This window comes from Sebastes fasciatus, chromosome 23 (assembly GCF_043250625.1).
Source record: "Sebastes fasciatus isolate fSebFas1 chromosome 23, fSebFas1.pri, whole genome shotgun sequence".
Lineage (NCBI taxonomy): Eukaryota > Metazoa > Chordata > Actinopteri > Perciformes > Sebastidae > Sebastes > Sebastes fasciatus.
The window spans coordinates 20,959,939-20,981,858 of NC_133817.1; the positions used below are offsets into that span (position 1 = coordinate 20,959,939).

The 21,920-nt window shown below is 38.9% G+C and overlaps 3 protein-coding genes and 1 long non-coding RNA gene across 6 annotated transcripts in view; 2 read left to right on the top strand and 2 right to left on the bottom strand.

Moving 5' to 3' along the window:
• The window catches only part of ovch1 (ovochymase 1), a 208,259-nt gene that overhangs the window by 73,513 nt on the left and 112,826 nt on the right, over window positions 1-21,920 (top strand). The gene's annotated exons all lie outside the window — the stretch shown is intronic.
• Window positions 1,973-7,982, bottom strand: ing3 (inhibitor of growth family, member 3). Its single transcript, XM_074625082.1, has 12 exons — window positions 7,822-7,982; window positions 7,571-7,642; window positions 5,428-5,528; window positions 4,820-4,885; window positions 4,412-4,508; window positions 4,212-4,283; window positions 3,886-4,002; window positions 3,632-3,795; window positions 3,334-3,524; window positions 2,937-3,129; window positions 2,623-2,661; window positions 1,973-2,345 (listed from the first exon to the last, which is right to left on the bottom strand). The coding sequence occupies exons 1-12, from the start codon at window positions 7,847-7,849 to the stop codon at window positions 2,229-2,231; spliced, it is 1,257 nt and encodes a 418-aa protein (XP_074481183.1). The 5' UTR covers window positions 7,850-7,982; the 3' UTR covers window positions 1,973-2,228.
• Window positions 10,175-20,006, top strand: tspan12 (tetraspanin 12). The gene is made up of 7 exons (XM_074625458.1): window positions 10,175-11,215; window positions 12,614-12,696; window positions 13,441-13,576; window positions 15,505-15,570; window positions 17,376-17,483; window positions 17,580-17,723; window positions 17,969-20,006. Exons 1-7 carry the CDS (start codon window positions 11,150-11,152, stop codon window positions 18,287-18,289), a joined length of 924 nt encoding a protein of 307 aa, XP_074481559.1. The 5' UTR covers window positions 10,175-11,149; the 3' UTR covers window positions 18,290-20,006.
• On the bottom strand, window positions 13,584-14,032 carry LOC141761829 (uncharacterized). Its single transcript, XR_012592645.1, has 3 exons — window positions 13,898-14,032; window positions 13,773-13,857; window positions 13,584-13,727 (listed from the first exon to the last, which is right to left on the bottom strand). It is a non-coding gene; the product is annotated as an uncharacterized LOC141761829 (long non-coding RNA).

Sequence of the window (21,920 nt, forward strand, 5' to 3'; positions counted from 1 at the left end):
ATTCCCCCGTCTATCTACTCATCTAATTAATTTTATTTTTTTATTAACTTTCAGATTTATTTAATTATTTCTGCATTTATGTTAAATGTATTTTTTATACATAAATATATTATAATAAAAATATATATATATAAATGTATATATAATATAAATATATTTAAAAGTTACTAATGATAAAAGGGAAAATTAAATAGAAGGGTAGATAGATAAATATAACACAAAGATAAATAAAGAAACAAATTAAAACAGAAATATCAATTTATGTAACACTATCAATTAATTAATGACGACATTTATTTGAATATTATTTTTTATACATTTAATGGCATATTTATTTATACGGACATTCATTTATTTAGTTATTAATTTCTGATTTTGGCAGGATATTATCATATCTTGCATTATTGTTCCAGTCATGCTATTATTTTTTTATTATTATTAATAATAGTAAAACATAAATATCTTCAAATGTGTTTTGGTCCACAACACAAAATAATCATGGAAAGAGAGAGAACTGGCTGATCTGTCTACTATTAATGTTTAGGTTTGAACATGAAGATAACGATGATAAAGACTTCAGAGATTAAAACTCTCTCAGTGGTTCCTGAATATCACAACTGACCTGGAAATCTGCAGTTTGATCTCAACAAAAGTCAAACTAACAGTCAACCGATACCAAAACATCATTTTATTGGACCTTTTCTTTTTAAACATAACAGACAGAGGCCCTGTTCACACCTGGCATCAACATCTGTAGGTACAGGTGTGAAGATCTAACCGTCACTATCGAATACCAGGTGTGAACTGAGCGGTCCACTACTGGTCAGATCACCCAGGACTCATCCTAGAGCCAGGTGTGAACAGGGACAAACACATGTTTGCTCTGAGAAAGCCTTCTCTCTCTACGAGGTCAGAGGAGACTCATATTTCAATCAGACTTCTGTAGTTGTAGTCCAACAGCTCATGTTTGTAGTTTTTAGAGAGAATACTCAGATTAATGGAGTCTGAGATTATTGTTTTCAGATTTAAGACAGAAACTAAAGAATTTGGACATTTAAAAAAATGTAACAAGTTAAAATCTGGATGTTAAAGAAAATTATATCATACAGTCAAAATTCTTCGTCACGAGATGCGTTGATTTTAGGGATGAACCGATACCGGATCAGATATCAGGCCGATACTGACTCAAACAGCTGGATCAGGTATCTGTGACGATGGGGTCGATCTATTCAATGGTTATATACTATTTACATTATATACTATAATTTGAATTCCTTTTGAAGTTTAGACCAGTTTGTTGCTGCATTAACAAGGTTCACACTGAGATTATAATTCCTGTTAATTTGGAAGATCTTTGCCAAATTTCTGCTGCACAATTTATTATTTTTATAATAAATAATTAAATAAATTCACATCTATCCAAAATCGAAACGTAACCAACCGGGCTTCTGCTGCCCGGACCCTCAGCTTCCATCCCAAGATCTCTGATCACTATAAGACGTTCCCACTCTATTTAAAATTACAATTAAGAGGAAAACAATTTAGACAAAATCTAATATTTCTGATTTATATTTTGAGATTTACCTTCTGAAGATAGAAAGTGTGAAAATGTGTTTATTAAAGTCAGTTTTTAATTAGTTTAATTTGATTAATCTCATAAGTGAATGTGTTTTCCAGTGACAGCAGGGAGAGAAAGATTTAAACAGACGAGCTAACCCCGACAGTCTGACCTCTGACCCCGGCCAGGTGAGCTCAGTGTGAGGTCCACTTCACTTCAACGTTTCATCTGAGTCATTAAAACAAGTTGTTTCAGAGTAGTTGTAGGATTTACAGTGAATGTGAGTGAAACATTAATGTTTAATCTTTAATAATCCAGATCAATGTTATTTTCAGTTTTACTTTTCTGTGATACGAATGAAGAGGAGAAAAGAGTGTTAAACGAACATTGATCATTGAACATAAAGGATTCAGATTTTAGTTTCACACGTCCGACTTTAATCTGACCAAATAAAACCTGGATGAATAAACAGTTATTAACGAAAAACAAAATCAGGCAGAATTATAGTAGTTTTGGAGCTTTAAAATATAAAAAAAGTATGTTTGGAGGATAACAGGTGATTTCTGTTGGCACAAAGTGTTGTTGTCTTGTTTTGTGAGCAGCCTGTTGACCTCTGACCTCAGTGGTGTGTTTTAGGAGGTTAAAATCCAACATGGCGGCGGCGCTGAGTCTATTTGTGGCGGCTGCCTCTCCTCTTCATGGCGGCGGTACACTGAGGACAGAACCACTTCCCTTTGGGAGCCTCCGTCAGACCCACACAGCCGTAGTGGAACCACTCGATGGGGCACTGAAAGGGTTAAAATATTATATTAATAATAATAATAATAATAATAATAATAATAAACATTCACTTATAGTACACAGGTTAACTAGGAACCTGAGAGGGTTAAAATATTATATTAATAAATATTACTTCATAATACACAGGTTTACTAGGACACAGAGAGGGTTAAACTATTATGTTAATATAATAAACATTTATTCATAATACACAGGTTTACTAGGACGTCTTATTACCTACAGCAAATATTCAATAACAGTAAACATATAAACATGATACTCACATCTGTATTATCACAGCCGACCATTTCTCCATAAGACACCTGGAAGATATTAATATTATTATTAATACAACCTCTTAATCAATGAAGCAGTCTGACATCACACCAACGTCACAGTGATTGGACAGCTGTGAAGTTGGTGTCGGGGCTCGTAAGCGGTCACAGACGCAGTATCGGGGCTCGTACGCGGTTACAGACGCAGTTTCGGAGATCGTACCCGGTTACAGATGCAGTATCGGGGCTCGTACCCGGTTAGAGACGCAGTATCGGGTATCGGGGCTCGTACCCGGTCACAGACGCAGTATCAGGGCTCGTACCTGGTTGCAGATGCAGTATCGGGGCTCGTTGGGGTCGTAGGTCCAGTCCACCTGGCTGTTGGCCTCAGCCTCGGGCAGCGCTGAGGCCTGCTGGGAAAGCTCCTGAGCCAGCGCTGATGACGAAGAGCACGACGACAGAGAGGAAGAGGAGGACGATGAAGAGGACTGGTGGTTGGAAGACTTGATGCTGCTTCTGGAAAAACAGGAAGACGAGATGGTGAGGAACGTTTTAAATCAACACAAACACCAACGGTACAAATATCGGTCATCAGGTATCAGAGAAAAAAGTTCCCGTTATCACCAAACGTTTAGGTCTCTAAACTGAAGTTATTTCCAGACCCCGTCATGTCTCAGCTGGGTGTACAGGTGTGTGTACAGGTGTGTGTGGCTGTCTTACTTGGACTTGCGTCCTCTGGAGTCGGAGGCGGTGGTGGGGGTGAGGGTCTGGGTGAGGGTGGAGGCCAGAGCGGAGGACGAGTACCCGGTGTTGTCCCGGGACAGAGCGAACTCTCTGCTCAGCTGGAAGTCGTTGTTCTTGATGGCTTCGTAGCTCGCTTTCAGACTGGACGTCCTTCTGCCCTCCTTCATCTGGACAACACCAGAAGCATTCAACAAAACATCCAACTAACCACCCAAACCCCCAATATTCGGTTTATTTTGATAGAATGAACCAGAGGTGTGTTGTCTCCTGGTACCTGTGCGGTGGCCTGTACAGCCTGAGCAGCAGCCATGGTGATGGCGCCGGCGCCGGCCCCAGGCCCCGCCGGCAGAGAGCTCAGGTTGTAGGAGGCCAGCGGCTGAGAGGAGTTCACGCTGTACGCGTTGTTGGTGGACGAAGACGTGCTGTTGGTACGGCCGCCTGCAGGGGACACACAGTCAGTTAACACACAGTCGGTTAACACACAGTCACAGACAGACTGAGGGCTGTACAGGTGAGCGTCGTGGTTACCTGGCGTGTTCTCCTTAGAGGCGTCTGATGTGAGCGTGGACAGCAGAGCTTCAGACTTGAACTTCTTCTCTGGAACATGTTCTGTAGTGTGGTGAGTCGGAGCGCTGTACTTCCTCTCTGTTACCACACAAACACACGTTTCATTCACAAACACGGAAAACAACCTCACACTTTGTTCATATCGTTTACAAACCAACTTCAGAACCAGAGAGAAGCTGTAAATGTAACTGATGAAAAATACTGACGATGAATCTGCATCAGTTAATGACCCTGACAGCGCTCCATCACTGATAAAGGCTGTTACAGGTCGGTCAGTCAGTACTTACTCTCGGCGGCGGTGTGAGAGTGGGCGTGATGGTTGTTGACCGGCTGAGATGGACTGTCCATCTCTAAAGATCCTGAAGAAAAGAACCAGACAGGAAATTAAAGGCTTCCTCTAACATGTCAAAAACACTGATTCAACAAGATAAAATAAATAAATCATCATCATCTTTCATGAATATAAAAAGCTGTCAGAGTGACGTACGTCTCTCCAGGATCTCAGTGATGCCGGCGTTGTCGGCCTCCAGCTCCATCTTGAACTTGGCCAGTTCCTGGTCCAGTTTACGCAGGTGACGGTCCACCTGGAGACATTATAGAATAATAGAATAAAGACCAGCAGATATCACAAGAGGGAGGTTATCCTCATCTCTTTCTTTTATCTTGATGTCATAACAACAGTGTTGAATCACTGAGTGTGTTATTAACTGAGCAGCATGTTATCAGGTTTCATTATTATGTCTTTTACTGACATCTGGAGGATGATAACGTGAACTACAGGGAAACACATAACCTGGAAATATTCAAAACTTTATTTAACTCATAAATATCTCTGTTCACTCTCTCTCTATTTAGATCCTCATCATCTACAGAAACAACACTTCTCTTTACTCACCAGGTCATAAATCTGATTGGCCAGCTGGACTTTCTCATCTGCGTCTTCCAGAGCTTTGTAATAATCCTGAAACACAGTTATTAATAATTAACACTTTGTTAACACAAGAACACAACTCTAATATCTCCAATATCACTGTAGCTTACAATATTTATTCATCTGTAATATTTTATTAGCTTTGTTAAGGGCTGCAAAGCTACTATTTTTATTATCGATTAATCTGCTGGTTATTTTCTCCATTAATCCTTTGGTATAAAATGTCCGAAAATAATGAAAATGTCCGTCCTAATGTCCCACTTTCTCACAGTCCAAGGTGATGTCTTTAGATGTCCAAATATATTCTCCTCAATATGATAGAAAACAGAGAAAAACAAAAGCAGCTAATCTCCATATTTGAGAGGCCGAAAACAGCATTTTCAAAATTACTTTAACGTCAAATCGATGATCAAAATAATTGCCAATTATTTTTCTGTCAATCGACTATTTAATTAGTAGACTAATCGTAGTTCTGTTGTGTGATTAATGATGAATGACCACCTTTATTTGGTACAGTTGTTATTAAAAACATTAAATCAATGGTAAAGTGTGGTATCAGACATGTCTCTGACCTTCTTGATGACCTCCATCTGCTCTTCTCTCCACTCTGGTTTGTTCTTCTTGGCGTTGACGAAGAACTCGATCACCTTCTGCTCCAGCTGATCCGTGGCGTCTGAACAAACAAACACAAACACTCTCAGTGAGGAATTAAAAACAAAAAACCTATTAACTAACACAGACACATACTTATATTCGGTTCACTTCATGTTCTGGACTGTTGGTCGGACTAAATAAGACATTTACTTTAGTCAACTCTGACAAACTGAGATGGATATATTTTATAAGATAAAATATTCCTTTATTAGTCCTGCAGTGGGGACATTTGCAGTGTACAGCAGCAAAGGGGATAGTGCAAAAAACAAGATGCATCAGCTAACAGTAAAAAAGAGCTAAACAAAGTGTAACAAAATATGAACCATTTAAAAAGAAGTATAAAAATAGGAGCAGTATATACAGTATTGACAATAAACAGACTATTAACAAAATTGCACAAGTGGAAAATGATATTGCACAGTGAGAATGAATGAATGAATGAAATTCCACCTGAAAATATCAGGTTATTGTCATGTTTTTATTGAGAGTGCATTAATATTAGTCAGAAAGATACACCACAGAGTTGTTCCAATACCGATACCAGTATCAGAAATGCGTCCAATATGCCACATTATAGAAGGTACTCATAATAATCTCCATTCACTCTGTTATAAAGTAGAACCGGACAAAAAGGGTGATGTTCAGTAAATAAATGTTCCAGTTATAACTGACTCCAGGTTGTTAGCCGGCTCCACTAACAGACATGCTAACAGTAAATAAGTAAAGAATTGGTATTGTGATTAAGTTATATTATAAGTAATGAATTGGTATTCTGGATTGATAAAAAATTATATTTTGAAAGGATAATTATATCAGTAATTCATTTATATTTCTGTATGACACTATAATTATAGTTAGAATAATTATAAATAATTATAGTTAGACAAATTTAGGAAAATGTAATCAGAGTATATGTATGGCTCAATAAGGAAGGTGTTTAATAATTAATAATTGACTTATGGAGAAGGGGTGGGATTAAATAAGTTTATACTTCTTCTCACTCCTTTTCCAATATGTAAATCAAGGCATCAAGTGTTTGACAATTTATTTTTCTTATGCTTTTCATTGTATGTTAATACTTGTTTCTGACTGTCCACTTGTTGGTATGATCGTTCTTTTTCTTTATTTTTTGTATTCTACATGTCCGAAATATAATTTGGAAATGAAATGAACAGACATGCTAACTACAGTCTGAAGGTAAATAATGTTGTTTTAATTAAACGTTACGGAGCTGTTAGCCGGCTCCACTAACAGACATGCTCACTAAGACCAAGAAAGTGGATCATATCAGTCCAGTTCTGAGGTCTCTACACTGGCTCCCTGTCTCTCAGAGAACTCATTTCAAAATACTGCTGCTGGTTTACAAAGCACTAAATGGTTTAGGGCCAAAATACATTTCTGATCTTCTGCTATGTTATGAACCATCCAGACCTCTCAGGTCATCTGGATCAGGTCTGCTTAGTGTCTTAGTGTAGTGACTAAACATGCCGAAGCAGCGTTCAGTTTTTATGCACCAAATATCTGGAACAAGCTCCCAGAAACCTGCAGGACCAACTCCAACTCTGAGTTCTTTTCAATCAAAGCTTAAAACTTTCCTGTTTGCTGCTGCCTTTTATTAAACCAGATAATGATCTTATACTGCCCTACAGCTTTTACTCTTGTGTGTTATACTCTATTTAAGCTTCTATCCTTGCTTTAAGCTTGTTTTTATTTTTCTAATATTCCATGTTTTAATGTTTTTATAACTATTTTAATTATGCCTTAATGTTCTTTGTCGCAATGTTCTTGAATGTTTATGTAAAGCACGTTGAATTGCCGTGTTGCTGAAATGTGCTCTACAAATAAAGCTGCTTTGCCTTGAAGGTAAATAATGTTTCAATTAAACGTTACGGGGCTGTTAGCCGGCTCCACTAACAGACATGCTCACTACAGTCTGAAGGTAAATAATGTTTCTAATTGAGAGTTGTGGAGCTGTTGTCGGTGTTAAACCGGGCGTTCCCGGTCATTGTGAGTGTGTGAACACCGGTGAGATGTGCCGTTACCCGGCGGTGCAGTACGTACTCTGAACCTGCAGGTCCATCTCCCTCATTTCCGTGAACCTGTCGCGCAGGTCCAGGGGAAGCTGCTCGATCACTGCCAGGAGGAGGAGAAGAGGCGGTTAGCTGCTAGCAGGCTAGGCTAACGGCTAAGCTAACGGCTAGGCTAACGGCTAGGCTACCGGCCGGAGCCGCCCGCACCGACACAACACACACATTTAATGCACAAAACACGACAATAAAGCCACCGTGGCTTCGCTACGGTCCCATACTCACTCTCCAGGTAATCCTCCAGGTACAACATGGCTGCAGATTTAACGTTTTTAGCGATTTATGGAACCGTTTTCTTCTTCCAATATGGCGCCTCCAGCCGCGGTCTCGCTCACAAAACAATACAGAAAGAAATCGAGGTCAGAGATGGTGACGCAAGCGGCTGCCGGTGTTCTGATTGGTTGAAACCTACCCAGGCGTTGGTTTACGCATAAAGTCTATGGGTTTACGTTCTCAGAACAGAGGCCTTATGGGAGTTGTAGTATAATACACGCCTAGCTGGTTTATTTTGTAAAAAAATACGCCCAAACCCCAAAATATTTTATTTGAATGATTTATTTATTTTATTGTGACCTTTGTTTGGATCAAACATTAGTCACCTTGTTGATGATATAAAGAAAAAATGTGCATTAAAGACTGTAAATTAAAATCTAAAAATGTGCATTCGAGACATTAAATAATGATCCAAAAATGTGCATTAAAGACTGTACATTATAATCTAAAAATGTGCATTAAAGACTGTACATTATAATCTAAAAATGTGCAGAAATGTGCATTAGAGACTGTAAATTATAATCTAAAAATGTGCATTAAAGACTGTACATAATAATCTAAAAATGTGCAAAAATGTGCATTAGAGACTGTAAATATAATTTAAAAATGTCCATTAAAGACTGTAAATCATAATCTAAAAATGTCCATTAAAGACTGTAAATCATAATCTAAAAATGTGCAATAAAGACTTTAAATCAAAATCTAAAAATGTGCATTAAAGACTGCAAATTGTAATCTAAAAATTTGCAAAAATGTGCATTATAATTATAATATCAAGAATTATAATTATTAAAGTAAACAATGTATTCTGAAGTTATTTTCTTCATCCAGAATGATAGAATTCATAGAATTTCTTTTAAAGTCAGTTTACTTGTAAACATTTAATGTTTAACTGCAGATCTGCTGCCTTTCTACAGAAATATCAGATTGTTCCTCCACAGAAATCTATCTATCCCTCCATACATCTTCATGTAGTTTATGTCCTACATATCATGTAGTCAATAGACTACATGATATGTAGGACATAAACTACATGAAGCTAGTCAAGATGAGGAGCACCTTCAGCCAGACTCATCCCCCCTCGGCACAACACAAAGCGCCTGGGTCAGTCCTTCATGCTGGTAGCCATCAGGCTCCACAACCAAGGCTGACCCCATATGAGAACTATGAGGACTTTAAGAAGTTTAAACATGCACTATCTGCCTTTAAACATGCACTATCTACCTTTAAACATGCACTATCTGCCTTTAAACATGCACTATCTACCTTTTAACATACACTATCTGCAACCATCTTGGACTCTAACCACTGGCGCACTTTACACTTACTTTACACTATACATCCTATATACCACTTTATAGACTGCACATATGCACATTCACCCATTCCCCTCTGTATCTTTTATATCTCTATTATTGTTTTTATATTTTTTGTATACCTTTACCTCTCTTGTGATTCACTCTGTTTGCTGATGTTGCTGCTTTGACACCTGAATTTCCCTCAGGGGATTAATAAAGGTTCATCTTATCTTATCTTATCTTATCTTATCTTATATATTAAACTACACTGTAAACAATTGCGGTTAATTTACAGCAGGATTTCAACAGTACTAACCCGTTATTGCTAAAAACAGTGCTTTACTGTTGATACAAAAGAAAACCTGTTAAATTACACTCATAGGCTGTTTTTTAACTGAACTATAATGCATTCTTAAAAAACAGCACTTTACTGCTGATCAACTGTCTAAAGTATCATCAGTAACAGTTTCATGCAGTATTTGTTTAATTCTGGGACCTGATCTGCTCATGTGAGGCTTGTACATTGTACATGATTGGAAAATCAGTGAATTAGCTCTGTTCTTCACTCACATGTTGTTATGGTTTGCATTCTGTGCTTACAGCCAGCTAGAGACAGACATTTTGGGAAAAGTGTCAACAAGTCTATTATAGCCTTTTCCCTAACAAGTGCCTTTAATTGTATTTAGTGTGACTATTCCTATGTCTGTAACCTGCTAAGTCTATTCATTTAGGGCAAAAAAATAATGTTTATTAAAATGTATGTAAAAAATACAACCTAAATAGTGCATTAAAACAAATCAGTAAGATAATGTAAAAGAAAGGTGAAAAAACAGCTATACAATGTATCTTTAAACAGTAAATTCACTGTAAGATACTGTGAAATTAATTAATAAAATAACAGTTCAAACTGTATTTTTCATTAACAGTACAAAGCTGTAAATTTCAGCGACAGTATAATAATGTTAAATTTACAGTAACATAAAGGCAACCCTGCTGCCAGTTCTTTACTGTTATTTTACTGGGGAATTCTTAACAGTGTATCTTGTCTATCTTCAACATGTTTCCGGCCTCCTCTGTTTCTGTGTTTCCACCAGCAGAGGCCTCTCTCTCTCTCCCTCCCTGCAGCTTCATCCTCTCCAGCCCAACACAACACAGCCCTCCTCTCTGAGCCTGTTGGCCTGCTGACCCCGGTGCTCTGCGGCTGGAGGCGGACACATTCCTCTGTCCTCCCCCAGGACTCCTGCTCCTGACTGACTGACGGCGGGAGGAGGGAGGAGGCTGCTGCTGTACGCATTTAATTAGTGAGGAAGAAGAAGAAGAAGAAGAGGCGTCAGGACGGACACCGCCCCCCCTCCTCCACCCTCCTCCAGGCTGCTGCAGCTCCGGCTCTCTGCAGACTTCAGCTCGACAGCTCGGAGCTTTAACGCAGCGGTGGAACGTTTACGCGTAAAAGTGACATTCTGGAACGTGTCGGAGAGGATTTAACGCACACTGGCGGATGTTTGTGGAGTCAAATGTGTCTTTTTTCCAGCGTTGGAGTTCCGGTGTGAAGTTTTTGGATCACATCTGTAATAGAAAGGTGTTTTTTAAACTGCTGTTGTCTCTGGTTCAGTGAGTGATGAGTGATTTGGAGACGTCAGCTCCGCACACTCCATCACCCCGCCGGGGCTGAGCTGAGAGCTGAAGGGAAAGTAAGAAACCACCTGTTGTGGAAGTTTCCCGGAGCTTTTCACGGAGAAAGCCGAGCTGCTGGAACGGGACCTGCCGGACAGAGCCGAGTGGGAGACGCGCGAGTAGGAGGAGGAATGCGGGTTTTACGCACGGAGCAGACGCGGTTTCTGAGAAGAGGCGACTCTCTAATGAGTGATAATCTGCACAGTCGCGTCTCCGGGCTCCGTGTTGTTGTGTGTTTGCAGTGAGAGAGAGCATGTTGCCATGGTGTCCCGGGCTCAGATGAGCAGCACGGAGGAGCTCCGGTCGGGATGGCTCGGGAGGACGCGGTGAGGTGTCTGCGATGTCTGCTGTACGCGCTCAACCTGCTGTTCTGGGTGAGATATACTGACCTGATACAGCATGCTATTAACCTGACTGGAGATGTGATGTATACAAGACCTTATTCTGATGCACGTTATTTACCTGACTGCATGTTTTTTTCCAGATATTTTACATTTTTTGTCTTTATTTCAAAAGTTTTTTTTTTTAAAATTACATGTTTCATTTGTGATTTATATGTAAATGGTCTTAGATTTACAGTATTTTTTGTAATCACAATCGTAATTATCAGAATTTAAGCTTTTGTTGATCATTTATTAAAGATAATTATTCTGTTTTTTTAGAGTTTATGACTCTATTTTAACAATTAATTTATGTTAGAAGAAAAGGATTGCATGGAATTCTAAAAATATTTCTTGTAAAAATACAGATTTTTTTGCAAAACTTCTGAGTTAATGTAAATTTGGGCTTTTGCAACGTAAAATTACATGTTTCATTTGTGATTTATATGTAAATGGTCTTAGATTTACGGTGTATGACTATTCTAACAATAAATATATGTTAAAAGTAAAATATTTCTTGTAAAATTAAAGTAATAAAGGCTAATTATATAAATATAATTACTGTTGGGTTTTTTTTACAGTTTATTTATGTTAATTAACGGACAGTATTTTCCGTTTTTTAACAGACATTTTCTGGCGCCCCTGCTGCCGGAAAATGTCTGTTATTTTACACTTTTCTTTTTTTTACAGTGTATACAAGACCTTATTCTGATGCACGTAATTAACCTGACTGCATGTGATGTATACAAGACCTTATTCTGATGCATGTTATTAACCTGACTGCATGTGATGTATAGACCTTATTCTGATGCATGTAGTAGAACAGGTAAATCTCACTAATACGTTTATCAGCATTTCCCATGTTGGTTATTTGGCTCCACATGTGTCTTTAGATGAAATCATCACATCAGGATATCAGTATGTGATTTTCAGACACATTTCACAAGTGATGAATTCACTTTTATGCACAATATGGTTTAGTAAATGAAACTGATTCAAACATATAGAGACGAGATAAAACCATATATTTATTACGAGTTTTGGATTTCACATGTGAAATGTGAGACATCACATCACAAAACGTTTCATATAGTTTCACAATGATGTGTTTGATGAATAAAGTTGCACTAAAAACTGAGGATGAGACCAACTAATAGTCAATCGATCAATCAGACTACAACATCCTGGTCCTCCCCTTCAGTTTACAGTTAAAGTTTCACTAAAAGTTCATGTTTGTGGTAAAGTAGACCTCCATCCGTCCATCTGTCCGTCCGCCCGCCCGTCCGTCCGTGCTTCCGTCCGTCCCTCTGAGGACATGCTTGACATTCTCAGATGTTATGTGTAGGCAGCAGAAACTGATCCATGTGTGTTTATTTGTGTTTGTGCGTCCAGCTGATGTCAGCATGTGTGCTGGGAGTGGCAGCCTGGATCAGAGACCCTCTGAACACCGTCCTGACCCTGACGGCTCACACCAGGTGAGTCCTACACAGATCAGGGTCCAAGTATCAGACCGGGGTCCAGGTATCAGACTGGGGTCCTGGTATCAGACCAGTGTCCAGGTATCAGACCGGGGTCCAGGTATCAGACCGGGGTCCAGGTATCAGACCGGGGTCCAGGTATCAGACCAGAGTCCAGGTAACAGACCAGAGTCCAGGTATCCGTGTCTATGGAGTTAACGTTAACGTTACACAATACATCAGCTAATCTGATCCCAGATGTGATGCTAACGGCTAGCCTCGCTCTCTGACCAACATACAGTATAATGTACGGGTGATCTCATATTGTCCTCTGTTTGGTTGTTGAGGTAGTTAGTCATCGCGGTGCTTGTATTATCGGGTAAATGATGTTCCCTCATTTTGGCAGCAGGCTAGCTGTGACCTGGAGGTATGACATCACTTGGAACAAAGGATTTCATTGGTTAAATTATAATTCTGCAGATGAAAATCCACTGAAATCGAGGTCCGTCTGAATAATTTTTGCAAGTGTGCGAGCATTCAGAAGAACCCCCAACATCTGGTTTTATACACACCTGTGCAAATTTTTTGGACAAAATGCTGTGCTTGTTGTGAAACGGCTTTAAATTACAGATATTCTTTGTTTAAGCCAGCCAGGATGCTGCAGATGTTAAAGTGAAAGTTAAAGTTCTCGTCCATGTTGGAGGAGCTGCTGGTTGGGAGGTAAATAAATCCAAAATAAATGAACCGTCTGTGTGTCTTTAGGTTGGAGGAAGCAGCCGTCCTCACGTATTCTCCGGCTGTTCACCCCGTCATCATCGCCGTGTGTTGTTTCCTCATCATCGTGGCCATGGTGGGATACTGTGGCACGCTCAGGTGTGACCTGCTGCTGCTGTCCTGGGTACGTCCTCGCCTTATTTTATTATTATTTATCAACTGAAAGATAATATTCACTTTCAGAATCACTTTAGTCGAGAACATGCCAAACATCAGCATGTAACACCTGGTGTAAACCTGGTCACCTGTAACACCTGGTGTAACACCTGTAACACCTGGTGTAAACCTGTTCACCCGTAACACCTGTTCACCCGTAACACCTGGTGTAAACCTGTTCACCCGTAACACCTGGTGTAACACCTGTTCACCTGTAACACCTGGTGTAAGCCTGTTCACCCGTAACACCTGGTGTAAGCCTGTTCACCCGTAACACCTGGTGTAACACCTGGTGTAACACCTGGTGTAACACCTGTTCACCCGTAACACCTGGTATAAACCTGTTCACCCGCAACACCTGGTGTAAACCTGTTCACCTGCAACACCTGGTGTAAACCTGTTCACCTGTAACACCTGGTGTAACATCTGTTCACCTGCAACACCTGGTGTAAACCTGTTCACCTGTAACACCTGGTGTAAACCTGTTCACCTGTAACACCTGGTGTAACATCTGTTCACCTGTAACACCTGGTGTAACACCTGGTGTAAACCTGTTTACCTGTAACACCTGGTGTAAACCTGTTCACCTGTAGCACCTGGTGTAACACCTGGTGTAACACCTGGTGTAAACCTGTTCACCTGTAACACCTGGTTCCTGATTAATAACATGCCAAACATCAGCTGCAGCTGAACCAGATCTACCTGCCGAATGAATCCTCCTGTGAACAGAGGTCAGTCTGTATAAGGGGGTCCGGTCTGTGATCCAGATCACCTGTCTGCTGTCACCTGAGGGGGCGGGGGCCAGGTTTCAGGTGTCCCTATTGTCCCCCCAGAGGACAGATAAGATTGTCCCTGAAACAGGAGACGCTGGGACTCAGAGAGCAGCTGCTGAATGGACGATCAGAGGGAATGATGGGAAACCTGCAGAGACAGGAAGCGCACCCCCGACACACCTGGGGGATGACATCACAATAGATCCACCTGATCCTGAACACACACAGTAACAGCTGAGCAGACTGAAGCTACCAAAATAATAAATGAAACACTTTGAATGGAGCCGTTCTGTGTTATGAGTACTTTAATACTTTTAATAAATACAGTTTGGTGTTAGTTTGTTTTGAACAGCGTCAGAATGAAAGTGTTTGTGATGTTTCCGTGCAGCAGATCCGAGGTCTGTTATTTATGTCCGTCTGTAAATGAGGTCGATTATAAATAAAGACACCGATCTGCTCCGACTAAACTGAAACCTGCCTCCACTCCTCCTATTTTATACACAGATTCTGACCTCTGACCTTTGACCCTGCTGAATATTCTTCAACAGATTTAAACCTCTGACAGTTTTACAGAGTTTTTACTTTCTCACCTGCAGCTTTCACTGATATGGAGGACAGAACCTGTCAAAATCTAAAATAAATGAATAAATATATCATTAAATAATATTAAAGATAAATGTAGCCATTAATTAATTTATCAAATGTGACATAAATTGATTTTTTTATTATTTATTTCTGTATTTTTTTTAATTATTTATTTATTTAGCATTCATTTTTATTTATGACACATGTTGAGTGACAGCCCCCTCATTTGCATAATGAGGCAAAAATGCATAAAGAAATGTGTAAAGAAAAGAATACAGAAATACATTTGGAAAATAAGTTTGGGGACATAAATAAGGGGTGAAATGCAAAGGGAAAATTTTGCATAAATAAATAAATGCATAAATAAATACATACATTACAAAATAAATATAAAACAAATAAATAAATAAATGCAAACATTAATAAATAAATTTAAAAATGAAATATGAAATACACTGGTTGATGTTTAAAGTTTGTTCATATTGAACGTGTCGCGTGTCCAAATGGCTAATCCTAACATAAAGTTTCTGTTTGTCAGTATTTCTGCAGCCTGCTGGTGATCTTCTGTGTGGAGTTGGCCAGCGCTGTTTGGACCTACGACGAGGTGACAAAACACTACAACTCATATAATGTATTATATATAATAAACACCAAATATTATATATAATACACCAAATAATATAATTATAAACACCAAAGATTTACATATGGTGAGCATGACATGATTCATTGATTAGGCCCACTAATCATACTACTATTAATTTATTCTCACAACAGTAATATTTAGTGAATATTTTATAAATATTTAGTGAATATTTTATAAATATTTAGTGAATATTTTATAAATATTTAGTGAATATTTGGTGAATATTTAGTTAATATTTATCAATATTTAATGAATATTTTATCAATATTTAATTCATGTTTAATGGATATTTAGTGGATATTTTATCAATATTTAGTGAATATTTTATCAATATTTAATACATATTAAGTGAATATTTAGTGATTATTTTATCAATATTTAGTGAATATTTTATAAATATTTAGGGAATATTGAGTTAATATTCAGTGAATATTTTATAAATATTAAGTGACTATTGAGTTAATATTCAGCGAATACTTGGTGAATATTTAATAAATATTTAATATATATTTAGTGAATATTTAATGAATATTTAGTGAATATTTGATGACTATTTAATGAATATTTAATACATATTCAGTGAATATGTGACCCACCTCTGGAGGTGTGAAACAGACCAATCAGAGAGGAGGTAGTGAGCAGCTGCAGTGTTCAGTTTCCAACACGTCTCACTTCTAATAATAACCAGAAATGTCAGATATGAACGGCTCGCTGCTGCTGCTCTCAGATCAGATCCTGTTACACCAAAACACACCAAAACACAACTAGTACACAACTAATACCAAAAAAACTACAATGCTAATACACAACGGCTCGCTGCTGCTGCTCTCAGATCAGATCCTGTTACACCAAAACACTGACCCTACTACTAATACACACAACTACTAGTACACAACTACTAGTACGCTACTACTATACACAACTACTACACTACTAGTACACTACTAATACACAACTAGTACACGACGGCTCGCTGCTGCTGCTCTCAGATCTGATCCTGTTACACCAAAACACACCAAAACACACCAAAACACTGACCACGCTACTAATACACACAACTACTAGTACACAACTACTAGTACACTACTAGTACACAACTAATACACAACTACTAGTACACTACTAGTACACCACTACTAGTACACTACTAATATACAACTACTAGTACACAACTAATACACAACTACTAGTACACAACTAATACACAACTACTAGTACACGACTAATACACAACTACTAGTACACAACTACTACACAACTACTAGTACATAACTAATACACAACTACTAGTACACTACTAATACACAACTACTAGTACACAACTAATACAAGAAGAAGCAGAAGAAGAAGAAGAAAAAGAAGAAGAAGAAGAAGAAGAAGAAGAAGAAGCAGCAGCTGTAACAACTGTAACATATGTTCAGTCTTCATCATGAAGACAAACATCAGTTTATCAGATCAGAGCAGCTGTGTGTGTTTCTACCTGCAGGCTGACATCACTGTCTCATCTGGCTGCAGGGGGTTGTGGGCATTGTAGTCAGTGTTATCAGCAGAGAGCTGTCTCACCTGGCTGCAGGGGGTTGTGGGTATTGTAGTCAGTGTTATCAGCAGAGCAAAGGGCTGACACCTGGCTGCAGGAGGCTTATCTGTATGGGGGAGGAGGGTCACCTGTTGTCTTTGTAGATCTAATGATGATATGTGTGTGTGTGTGTGTGTGTGTGTGTGTGTGTGTGTGTGTGTGCGTGCGTGTGCGTGCGTGCATCCAGCCCTCCGTGCAGCGCTCTGACATGATCAGTCTGAAGTCTCGGATGCCGAGCTACGGCCTGCAGCGCTACCAGTGGCTCACACACACCTGGGACAGCTTCCAGACAGAGGTCAGAGGTCACACACACACACACACACACACACACACTGAGGTCATGTGACCTGCGTGCTGACAAGTGTGTGTGTGTGTGTTTACCTGTGCTCAGTTTAAATGCTGCGGGGTGATCTACTTCACTGATTGGCTGGAGATGACAGAAATGGAGTGGCCACCTGACTCCTGCTGCTCCAATCAGTATCCAGGATGTGCTCGCCACGCCCACTACCACGACCTCAGCGACCTGCACCAAGAGGTGAGACGCTGCCGCCGACTCAGAGGTGCTTCTGTCCAATCACAGAATCGAACAACGGTTTATTTTTTAAAAATGTTTTTTCAATCGCTGTTAAACTTTCTGTAAATGAAATTCATAATTTCCTGCAAGTGTTTCACAATGAAAGCCTGCCAGTTGAAGATGGGATTATGCTCTTTGAAGGCTCTTAATGTGAAAAATCTGAGCAGGAAGTCTTTAAATTGAACATGTCTCTGGTTGTGTTTCAGGGTTGTGGTCCAAAGATCTACAGTTTCATTCGAGGGACGAAGCAGCTGCAGGCGTTGCGTTTCCTGGGCGTGTCCATCGGCGTGGCTCAGATCCTGGCCATGGCGCTCACCCTCACACTGCTCTGGGCGCTTTATTACGGGAGGAAGTCTCCAGAGCTGGACTCCACGGCGCCGCCGCCGACGGACGACTCCACCCCCCTCACAGTGACACATGGACCCTCAGCTGAAGCTTCACCGTCAGGCTGCAACCACACGATGACCGCCGCCGCTGCCGCCTCCAAGCCGAGTGAACTCCAGATTGAGATGGAGTGTTTGTCGTAGCAGCCTGAACACAACTGAGGGAAATCAAAGTATAAGGTCTTATTTTAGTAGATTTATTCATCGTTTCTATCAGTAAGAATAACATCTCACTAAGTTATTATCTGAGACCACGATGACGACTGCAGAGATCTTCACAGGTCCACTCGGTTCCTGGTTAGACTCATGAGAAGGCGTATAAACAGAACGAGATTACACTGACGTTCTGCGTGTCATGAGGACGCATTTTAAGCTTTTCACGTGTCAATTGTACACCACACAACAAAACTACGATAATGATCGCGGTTATGTTTAGGAAACAATACTGCGTAGATAGGTTTAGGGAAAACATCATGGTTGGGCTTAAAATAAGTACGTAAACCAAGTAAAATACGTACAGAAACAACGTACCATTAGTATGGAAAACACATAAAAATCGTCACTAACGTAACTTAAGATAAGTATATAAACTAAGTAAAATACGTACGGAAACAACGTACCATTAGTACGGAAAACACGTCAAAATCATCAGTAAAGACACGTCAGAAACGTCACTAACGTAACTTAAAATAAGTAGGTAAACTAAGTAAAATACGTAAGGAAACAACGTAACAGAATTACGGAATACACGTCACAAACGTCACTAAAAAAACATGTCACAAACTGACGTAAACTAATGTAACTTAAAATAAGTAGTTAAACTAAGTAAATCCGTATGGAAACAACAAAACATCAGTATTCCCTTAAACACGTCACAAACGTAACTAATGTAACTTAAAACATCCCTAAAAAACACGTTACAAGCGTCACTGACGTTACTTAAAATAAGTACGTAAAAAAAGTAAAATATGTACGGAAAACACGTCACAAACGACAATAAAAAAACACATCACAAACATAAACTAATAAAACTTCCAAAACCAAACAGCGGCCTCCTGGTTAAAGTCCTGTGTTTTTTGGACCCCGTCCACCACACCTCAGCAGTCTCTCTGTCTCTTTTCATTCAACGTCACTAGCTCTGAGCGTAGCATAGTCACATGGTCAGTACAGGATACACGGCGTACAAATGACACGCCAAGAGCAAGAACAGCGTTTTTATCGCTCGCTAAATGCCTTGCGCATTATCGTTCATACTCCTTTTCCTGCGACCGGGCTGATCTCAGATATGAACTCAATGAGTGAAATTGTTATTACTGATAGAAATGATGAACTAAACTACCAAAATATGAGCAGAGTTGTATGAAACCGGAGTTCTGATGAAGAGGAACTGTAAAAGGAAACCTGGATTCTGGTACTTTCTTTGGTACTCTGTGGTTTTTCACTGGATGAGAACATGAACTGAAGCATTGATGGAGACCGCCGTTCTTCTATCTGGTCTTTCACCACTGGAAAGGCAGAATAAACATTGACTGAATCAAAACTGTCTTTCTGAACTTTAAAGAACTAAAGTGAGTTATTTCGGTCTGTTGTTGAGTCATGTCAGGAGCCACTGGAAGATAAACTCACATGTTTATCAGAGTGTCATATTGTATCTGAGAAAATGTGCATGGTGTTGAATATTTAATATTTGTCTCACAGCTATTGAAACGTTTGATCATTTTCTCACTGCAATAAAAACTGAACATTAAGGCAGGTCGTTTGATTTAGTTACCAGACTGTCTGCCGATCAGCCGGGTGGAGTCACTTCTATAAACATAGCGATGTGGCTGGATGAGGCTTATTTCAATAAATAATATAATAACCATCATTTATAAATGGGAAATTAATAGTTATTTTACTGTTAACAAACAATGAAATGATAATTAATAATGTTTACTAATTATTAGTAATGCTATAATTTATGTTATTTTAAACACGTCAAAAAGTGTGTATCATTGGCTGCTGGTTTCCATCCAGACTGCTGAGATCGACTTTAAGGCATGAAAACAGAAGATGGACTGTCTGAAAGTCCAAACATCTCACCTAAAACACATTCCTCTTGGTCGGTGCAGCTGTTAGAGAAAGTGGAGAACATAACGCTCACTGGGAGGGTGTGAAAAGCTCCCTCAACATGTATGAAACTCTACCTCCACCACTGTACTACAGAGTATTATTAGTTCATTTAGTCTCAGCGGTGGCGGGATGTGGTTGCCTTCTGTCTCAGCTGCTGGAGAGGATCCATCTGTTACAGTTAACGGGTTGATCAGAGTGTCGTCTATTTTCATTTAGCACATCTAACTTATAACATTATCATAATGTACCGTAACCTATGCTAACACATCGTATCTTATCTTATTGTATCTTATTGTATCATAACATTTTGCATCATATGAGATCATCTAGGTATTTTATTTTATCCTAATGTACCGTATCTTATCTTAACACTTCGTATCTTATTGTATCTTATCGTAACATATCACACTGTATCAGATCGTCTTGTATGTTATCTTATCGTAAAATACCGTATCGTATTTTAACATATCACATCGTACAGTAACAGATCTTATCTTATTGTAATGTAGGATACCATACGCCACTAACGTAACTTAAAATAAGTACATGAACCAAGTAAAATACGTACGGAAACAACAAAACATCAGTACGGAAAACACCACAGAAACGTCACTAACGTAAGTTAAATTATGTATGTAAACTAAGTAAAATACCTAAGTAAATAACGTAACATAAGTACGGAAAACACTTCACAAACGTAACTTAAAATGCGTACAGAAACAACATAACACAACTACAGAAAACACATCACAAACATCACTAAAAAAGACGTCACAAATGTCCCTAATGTAACTTAAAATAAGTAGGTAAACTAAGAAAATACGTACGGAAACAACAAAATAAATATCAGTACAGAAAACACGTCACAAACGTCGCTAAAAACACATACTGGTAAAACTGTTGACTGAACCAATTTGCATCTTAAGTTCCGACTGATAATCAGATAAAAAACAACAAAAAAAACGAATACAGCGTTTACATGAAATAACAAAAACAAACATTTCCCATAAATCTTTGTGTGTTCTGTGAAATGAAAAGAGACGCCCAGACTGGTTTTATGTTTTATTCTATTTACTCAGACACCGCAGCGGAAAACCATGGAAGCTTCACTTTTTCAAGATTATCTTCAGTAATCCATATTTAACACAAGCTGTAACAAATCAAAAGTAAGAATTATCATCCTCAGAATTTATTCAATTTACAAGTTGAATCACTTCTTCGCTCCGACACAACGGCTGCTCATAACGCATGCAAAGGCTTTAGAAAAATATCATGTAGAATGTTAACGCAAGACACTACAACTTCTTATGGAAATTATTGAAAAAATAAGATGATTTACTACACCATAAATAACAATTACAGCACATGTGCACTAGCAACAGTAATTATAATTTCTTTCTTTTACAACCAAAAATGATCCTCAAAAATATGTTTCTATCATTTTTTCCCCTAAACTCAAAAGGCATCTGTACTAAACCAGAGAAAGAGAATAAACCAAAGGAAGTCGGTTGCATATGTCACATTATAGTCAAGCAGTGATGCATGATGGGAGGTCCATTAAGGGGCTGCTAGCAGGGTCGGCCATTTGCATTTTCACTTCGAAATGTCGCCTTAAAAAATAAACAAAAAATCAATCAATCTGTGTTTAATCAAGTTCAAGATT